This window comes from Phaseolus vulgaris, chromosome 7 (genome assembly GCF_000499845.2).
Source record: "Phaseolus vulgaris cultivar G19833 chromosome 7, P. vulgaris v2.0, whole genome shotgun sequence".
Lineage (NCBI taxonomy): Eukaryota > Viridiplantae > Streptophyta > Magnoliopsida > Fabales > Fabaceae > Phaseolus > Phaseolus vulgaris.
The window spans coordinates 37518007-37526774 of record NC_023753.2 but is presented as its reverse complement, the minus strand read 5'-3'; the positions used below and the strand labels follow the sequence as shown (position 1 = coordinate 37526774).

Sequence of the window (8768 nt, the reverse complement as noted above, 5' to 3'; positions counted from 1 at the left end):
GCATGCAAACCTCATATTATAAATCTATTTTATAAGACTGAGTTAGACTTAAAATTCACTTCTTAATAAGGTTTAATAATTAAATAAAAAAAATAATAAAAAAAAGGAATAATTATATATTTAATATGCTGAAGATGAATTTTGTAGTGATAAATTGTTCATGATGCACAATGCATCGTGTGATTTTTTAGTCATAAGAATTTTGGTGAAACAAAAACATGTAGATATGTTGAAATTGACTGTGACGATACTTTCAAATTAAAGATTAAAAAAATAATTGATCGGTTCAATATAACAGTTATTCATATATTTTATTTTTAATATAATAAAAAATTAAAATCTCAATACAACATCTCTAGTTACTTAATTTTGTTTGAATTTCATTAATACTCAAAGTAATTGATTACGTATTTAATCTTTTAATAATTATTATGTGTGTTTAATAAAAATATAATTTATTGTGTAATTAATTTTGAATCATCATTCCTAACTTTAAATTTATAAAGAAAAAACAAATATTAATAGTAAATGGGGAGAATTAATTCTTATTCAATTTGTGTGGAGGCAGTTGCTTGGGAGCACTGACATATTTTTTATTACTTTATACTAATTCATCTTTAGTGGATCTCTTCATAATCAATAAAAAAATTGATAAATTCTAGTTTCACTGAAAATTTAAGAGGGAAAATTATTTCATAAGTAATCTTGAGTCAAAATCTACATTGTATAAGCATATTCCACTATTTTGTATCAAACACAAAAGTTGTATTGTTTTATAGAATATAACTTTTGTGTCTATGATTAGAGAAAAAGTTTATGCTAAAATTTGTTTGGAATCATTAACCTATTGACCATTAAATTATCAAATCCTCCCACAACAAATAACACTAACTCCATTATCCCTTATCTAGTTAATAAGAAAAACTGAGTGGAAAGAGTGTTTGCATACTCAATTATGGTCTCTCTATGATTAATTATGTCAATAACACATACTTAACTTATCATCTTCAAAATTATAATAGATTTTATTCTCATTATTTTACATATTTTTCCTTTATTTTAGTCAAATATAAGAAATAGTCAATAAATAAAAGAATAAATGGTAGTTCATTATAAATTATCATTTTTTTCTTTTTTTTAAAAATTAAATAAATAAATTTGTACTTACAAAAAATCAGAAAACAAAAAGTCGAACATGGTTTAGTCTTTCTTTAAGCTCTTTAAACTATTGCTGATTCTGATTGATAATGTTGTACGATATTTGGTATTTCGTTGGTGTAGATGGTATACCTGCAAAAGGTACTTCAATGCCTAGGTCAGTGAAGTTGTTGAGTATAAAAAATATTATTTAATGTGTACATTAGTTTTTATTGATATGTCTATTTATAGGATCGGGATCAACCTAATATTGAACCGAAATTAAGGTAAATTAACAGGTTAACCTTTGAATTTGAGATAAAATTTTGTATCATAATTACATTAATTATCTTGTGTTAATGAGTCTTTATGAGATTTATATGAACTATATCGATTAAGTCCTCCAAAAAATATTCGATCAATAATATTGATCGAGATTACTTTGAATCGATAGAACATCTTTGTACTTTTTATTCATTTATTCTTTTTACTCTATTTAATGTTGATCGAGATCACTTGAAACCGATAAAACATTTTTACACTTTTTATTCATTTCTTCTTTCTAATCTATTTAATGTCAACAATTTAGAATTTCACTCTTCATCATATTGTTGCCTAGTCTCTCTTTCCATCACTTAATTTTTTTTCCATCCCATCACGAACAAAAATGTGAAACTTTTATCTAGATGAGAAAATAAAAGGTTTATTATAAGAAATAAGAAATTAGTAATAATAGCAAAGTCACTATTAACTGCAATGTGTGTGTGATTGAATATTTTTTAATGTGTTTGATTGTGTCACAATAAGAAAAAAAAACTGATATTAGTAATTAAAGTCTCAATATAAATATATTGAGTTTATATAGCGATTATACATCAATTTATATATTAAGAAATATTTGTTGATTCTCATGGTACGTGAAAATTGGAGGAGTCAACTATATTCATAATATTATAAAAATATTAGCATTGTCCCAATGAGTTTTAAAACTTACGATAAAACATTAAAATTTTTGTATAAAATTTGATGTCACAAATTTAATCTAAAAACACATTATTAAAAGGAAAACAAATACAATATTAATCATTTGTGGCGATATTTTTGTGAATTTCGTGAGATATAATATACTACAATAACCCATACTAAATAAGATTCTGCATTAATAATGCTTTGATATATATGAGTTTATTTCTTTCAACTAGTTTTTGTTGGTACAATCTTACTCTACTTTCATCAATTAAATTTTATAACAAGTTATGATTTTTTTAATTTAATTTTCCATTTAACAGATTCATATATAGGATGATAATAAATGATTAATAAAATTGATTTAATAGTAAAGTACATTCAAATTAAACATTGAAGGAAATTATCTGTATATAATATGAAAGATAGTGATAGAATTTAAGAGGAAAAAATAAAGATGAATTTAATTTTGAAAATTGTGAATTGATTTTTGAGAGAAAATGAGAATTAGTTAAGGAAGGTTCTTTGTGTAACGGTGACACATCAGGTTTGCCAAAAATAAAAGGTGCAGAAGAGAAAAGCGAAGTGGCGCAGAGGACAAAAATGGAAATAGAAAGATTTTCCACGCCATTAAAGATAGAAATAGAGAGAAAAGAAGAACAAACGCAAAGAAAAAGAGGGTTAAGGAAGAAGAAGAAGAAGACAGAGGCGCTGGACCCTGCGTCCGCGTTTCATCCTTCGCTCTCTCCAAAAACCCTCATTTTTCCCATTCCTATTTTCTCATCTCTCTCTCATTTTCATTCCTTCATTCGTTCATTCGTTCATTGATTCTTTCATTCATTGATTCCTTCATTCATTATTCATTCGCATATTCTTCCAATTGATTCATCGTTGTTGCCGAGGGCTTCTGCATTGGAGATATGGGGAACAGTTGCGTCACTCCGGGGAGGATCAGGAAGGTGAGGAAGCAGAAGAAGCGGGAGGAGGGGGCGGGAAAGAAGCTGGTGGTGCTCAAGGACCCCACGGGCCGGGACATTGGGCTGCGCTATGATTTGGGCCGGGAGCTGGGCCGAGGGGAGTTCGGCGTCACGTATCTCTGCCGCGACAGGGAGACGAAGGAGGAGTGGGCGTGCAAATCGATATCCAAGAAGAAACTGCGAACCGCCATTGATATTGAGGATGTGCGCAGGGAGGTGGAGATCATGCGCCATTTGCCCAAACACCCCAACATCGTCTCGCTCAAGGACACCTTCGAAGACGACAGCGCCGTTCACCTCGTCATGGAGCTCTGCGAGGGCGGCGAGCTCTTCGACCGCATTGTCGCGCGCGGCCATTACACCGAGCGCGCCGCCGCCACCGTCGTCAAAACCATCGTCGAAGTCGTCCAGGTCCGCTGCCAAATCTTTTCTGTTCACCGTTTTTGCATGATCGTTAATTCGTCTTTCTTTTTCGTGTGTAAGTTAAATTTAGTGTCATCACACGTCGTTGGATGGTGGTTGCCGCGGTAGGGTGTCAAATTGGTCCAAACCTATGAGCAAATCACAGAGCCGGTAGGATTGAAAAAAATAATCTTTATTTTGAATTTTTAACAAAATGAACCCAATTCTCACTAAACTGGGTTTGAGGTAGGTCCAAGGTGGATTGATTCGTACTCATTTCTATACGAATTTTTAATCATACGATAAGTCGCTATTAATTGTACTGCATAAATAGCTGGGTAGAAGCAACCGACCCACACTGCTACTGTTGCAATAAATATATAAAATAAATTCAGAGTCTATCTGCCTAACTCACTAATATCTGATAATTCGAGTTGGGTTGCAAATTTGTTTTATTTATTATAAAGTTAATTGGGTTAATTTGACCCATTTTAACTTTAGGCTAGATTAAGGTAACCCATTTTCATCTCAACATGTGGTGAGCCGGGTGGGCTCACTTTCTAGCCCCTATGCCATGTTACTGTATTCGGTTCAAAGTCTCCGTTTCCAACTTGCAGAAAAAAAAGTTGTTAGAATGGAAGATGACTTATAAAATGAAAAAAATAATTTGTTTTTAGTATTCTTCAGTAATCAAACTTCAATAATTTGCATAATGGAGGTTTGCGTTAATATGGATACCAAGCATAAATTTTAACTGATTACAGAAGAATAATAGAAGCAATAATGCAGTTGCATTGATTTTTTTAAACTATAGTCAAATAATGGATTAGGAATTAAATTAATTAATTAGTTTCAAGTAATGGTTTAGTTTCTCCAGAAAAAAGTAATGATTAAATTTGTTTTAATCTCTGAAGTTTTGAAATATTGGTCGGTTTGGTGCTTATCTTGGAATTTTAAAAGGGCTAAAATGAGTATTACTTGATGTTGATGTTATTACTGATAATTAGTGACTAATAATTTCGGATACTAAAATAATGTTATGATTTTAGGTATTAAATAAACTGATGGTTGTAGTTTTATGTTATTAGTCTTTTTTATTCATTATGGGATCAGGAAAAAAATTTCTTCATCTCTTTTGCTAATTTTTAAAAGATGTATAGTTTGAAGTAGATTGAAATTTAATTTTGATATTAATTTGAAATGAGAGAAAATAGAATAATAATTGCGAAATTAATTGGTGCATGCTAGTCAGTGTTGGTGTGATAAGAACCTTGAGGACAACCACACCATTAAACTGACAAAAGGTAACTGTTGTAGTTGTGTTTAGTTTAAAATCGGGGTATAGAAGACTTAGTATTACTGTATTTTCTTGTGCTGTTTTGTTTATTTTTTATGGGAGTTTCCACTTTTATCAGATGTATATTTAAAATTAAAATGGCATTTCCTTTTATCTCTGTTGATGAAAGAGCTGTTTTGTATATCTCACTTTTCAAACCTGCAAATAAATGATATATTATGCATGAATGGCATTTTAACCTTTGGAGTTGAAATATTGGGACTGGTTGTAATTTGTTTCTTGGTTTCTATGAAGATTCTTTTCTCTTCACTGCACCTATATGCTTGGAGTCTCTCTCTCTCTCTCTCTATATATATATATATATATTATTGGTTATTCTAAATCTGATATTAAATCATCACTCTTTTGTATTTTTCTTGTTGTTTAGATGTGCCACAAACATGGTGTGATGCATAGAGATCTCAAACCTGAGAACTTTTTGTTTGGAAACAAGAAGGAGTCAGCACCTCTGAAAGCAATTGACTTTGGATTGTCGGTTATCTTCAAACCAGGCAATGCTTTGGCTAGTTATTAAATCTCGATGGTGTTGTTTGATACTCAACGTTTTGCTGCTGCCATGCCTTTACAATAAGCTGAAGTTTGCTTTTTTCTGCAGGTGAAAAATTTAATGAGATAGTTGGAAGTCCATATTACATGGCTCCTGAAGTATTAAAGCGTAATTATGGCCCTGAAGTGGATATTTGGAGTGCTGGAGTGATTCTTTACATCTTACTGTGTGGTGTCCCACCTTTTTGGGCAGGTTAGTTTTGTATTCTGAATGATTTTTGTGGTTTTTGCGAGTCTTAGATCTTAAGTAGCTCAGGATCCACTTTTAGGTCACTGTGGGGGTTCGCCCTGTGCTACTTAAACATTTACTATAGTAATGTTAGAAAAACAATTCTATGCGTTGGAAGAAAAACAATTCAAGTTTTTGAATTTCAGTTCAGCATAAACTGAGCAGTCTACTAAATAAAATATTATGTCTTGGTTACACTTTCTATATGACCAGTGATCTTGAATAAGCTAATTTATCTTCTGAATATCAGGTGCTGAAATGACTAATTGTAATGCTTGTGATACAGGACACGTCAACATGTTTATCTAATAAATTGATGGATCATCAAAGAATTCAATATTTTGTTTCCATTTCTTTATGGTGAAATCACTTATAGATCTTTTAACATGGATAAAGATGTTGTTTGGTGCTCGTGTGATATTTTTCATGCATTGTATGTTTAATATCAGATAGGATGGAATTATGAATAGTGTTTTGCTTATTTTCCATCTTTTAGTAAAATTTGTATTATATTATTATTTCTTGCTTTTTGTCTCTGATATATTTCATTCTCTAAATATTTTGTCTTGAATACAGAGAATGAACAGGGAGTTGCTCAAGCAATTATTCGATCTATTGTTGATTTTAGAAGGGAACCATGGCCCAAGGTTTCTGATAATGCAAAAGACCTTGTAAGGAAGATGCTTAATCCTGACCCAAAGCTCCGGCTTACCGCAGAAGAAGTGTTAGGTATATATATGCATTTCATATAACTGCTTGCGTTTTTTTTCTTATAAGATGGACTGTTATGATAAAAAGTTGCCTGAGAAAAATGTGAGGATGGTAATGTTGCTTGTTCACTAAATGCAGATCATCCATGGTTACAGAATGCAAATAAAGCTCCTAATGTTTCATTGGGAGAAACTGTTAGATCAAGGCTGATGCAATTTTCTGTAATGAACAAGCTTAAGAAAAGAGCTTTGAGGGTAATGTTCTAAACCTTATTTTGAATAATCTTTTTGGGAAATACTCTTCAAATTGTTTATTAATATATCGAATTATAATTATGTATTATGTTCTGTTGACTTTCATGTGAACAGGTGATTGCAGATCATTTGTCTTCAGAAGAAGCTGCTGGAATAAAAGAGGGATTCGAGCTGATGGATTCAGGCAATAAAGGCAAGATTAACATTGATGAGCTGCGAGTAGGGTTGCGGAAACTAGGTCACCAAATTCCTGATGGAGATGTACAAATTCTTATGGAAGCTGTGAGTATTTTTCACTTTGTCTGGAATCTTTTCTGTTTGTTCCACAATTTATGGGTGAAGAAGCAAGTAGTTTGTTCTCTTGTTTTCTCAAAAATTATTTTCGTTGTAATTTATCAAACTAATTGTAAACATTGGATATTATACTGGGTATGAGTAATTAGTTCATGCATTCTAACACTAATCATACCATTTGAAAGCTTTCTTCAACTTTTAATCTTTGATGGGTGCTGCTTATTACAGGGTGATGTAGACAAAGATGGGTACCTAGATTATGGAGAGTTTGTTGCCATTTCTATTCATCTGAGAAAGATAGACCATGATGAGCACCTTCACAAAGCCTTCCAATTTTTTGATAAGAATCAAAGTGAATATATTGAAATTGAAGAATTACATAAAGCCTTAGCTGATGAGGTTGAAACAAACAGCGACGAAGTCATCAATGCAATTATGCATGATGCTGACACAGATAAGGTCAGGATAATTGACTTTTTATTTATTCAATTTGATTTTATATGGGTTTAAAGTTTACAGTTTATTTTGTCATGTTGGCTATATCAGATTCAATTTGATTGTAATAATGAACTCAGAAAAGTAAATTATGATTCTTACTGATAACATGTTTTTGAGCTTTGTGTGGATGTGATTGCAGGATGGAAGAATAAGTTATGAAGAATTTGCTGCAATGATGAAGGCTGGCACAGATTGGAGGAAAGCATCAAGGCAGTATTCAAGAGAGAAGTTTTCTAGTCTAAGTCAGAATTTGATCAAGGACGGGTCTTTGCAGTTAAACAATTGAGTTTAGAAATCACAACTTGTTTTACTCCCACAAAGCCAAAGGAAAACCCACCCTTTTATTCTTTTCCCTTCATTCTTATTCTTTTCTCTATTTTTTCTTATAACCAGTAAGAAGGAATCAAAAGCCAAAGTTTATTCAGAAGTTTAACAATATACTCTTTGTAATTTTCAATGCCTCTCTAATATTGCAAATTTTCTATTTACAGATTCATTAACCTTTGGGCTCTTGTTAATCTTATATATACATTACATTATTCAATTTCAATTATCAAAAGATGTCAAATAAACTATAATAAAATATATTTAGATTATCTATGAAAGCAATCTCTCGGCAGTGTTTTTTCTATACCTTCAATATAATGTCTATGATAAAGATAAGAGTATATTTTGGGACCTAAAATAAAATTTATGTGGTATTTATATAGTTTTATCAATTATAAAGCTTGAATATTTAATGATATATTTGGTCCATACAATCTCATGTTATACAATTGAATACAGATGAAAAAGTTAATTATATTTATCAAACATCCAGTGTTTTGGATTAGAAGTGAAAATAGTATTTCTAAAAATGAAAAGAAAACACTGATAAAAATCTGGGGTTTACTTCAGAAAAATTTTAGGAAAAAATCTCAACATTTATATATGTATAACACTTCTAACATTTTAGGATTCACTTCTAAAGGTTCAGACGGCTGCATGAATCAGAGATCACTTATTATAATAGTGAGCTTATACTTATTCTTATTGATATTTATTTAAGGTATGGGATTAAGGTATAAGATTCTAGTGTTATGGTCCAATTCGATTACATTATATAAGTAACTAACTACTGATTAACAATATAGTTCGGTATTGTAAAATTTTCTGATTTTTTTTTTCTTAAAATAATAAAATTATAATGTTAAATAAATTTAAAAGTTGAGGTATTATAAAAAGAATAAAGCAAAATTTAAGATAATCTTTTAGATTTAAAGTAGACTTTAAATTTTAAACACTATTAATGCAATGAATTAAAAATTGCTACTCCAAAGCTGAATAAGAGTTCATTTAGTAAATTTGGAAATTCTCTAAAACAATTAATAGATTAAATGCAAACATAAATGGTGGTC

General features: G+C 30.7%; 1 protein-coding gene across 2 annotated transcripts; it reads left to right on the top strand.

Moving 5' to 3' along the window:
- The first annotated feature begins 2640 nt into the window (after positions 1-2640).
- On the top strand, positions 2641-7875 carry LOC137830572 (calcium-dependent protein kinase 32-like). 2 transcript variants are annotated; one of them, XM_068638006.1, is made up of 8 exons: positions 2641-3491; positions 5207-5330; positions 5435-5578; positions 6191-6343; positions 6464-6579; positions 6694-6861; positions 7102-7332; positions 7511-7875. In XM_068638006.1, exons 1-8 carry the CDS (start codon positions 3024-3026, stop codon positions 7655-7657), a joined length of 1551 nt encoding a protein of 516 aa, XP_068494107.1. In that variant the 5' UTR covers positions 2641-3023; the 3' UTR covers positions 7658-7875. The 2 variants fall into 2 exon arrangements, with proteins under 2 accessions (XP_068494107.1, XP_068494108.1); XM_068638007.1 differs by having other exon boundaries at positions 2763-3653.
- The last annotated feature ends 893 nt before the right edge of the window (positions 7876-8768 follow it).

Excerpts from the sequence above, each read along its gene's own strand:
- LOC137830572 (XM_068638006.1), top strand. The coding sequence starts at position 3,024 with ATGGGGAACAGTTGCGTCACTCCGGGGAGGATCAGGAAGGTGAGGAAG. Across the intron at positions 5,331-5,434 it reads GTCGGTTATCTTCAAACCAG|GTGAAAAATTTAATGAGATA; the intron begins GCAATGCTTTGG and ends TTTTTTCTGCAG. Across the intron at positions 6,580-6,693 it reads TTAAGAAAAGAGCTTTGAGG|GTGATTGCAGATCATTTGTC; the intron begins GTAATGTTCTAA and ends TCATGTGAACAG.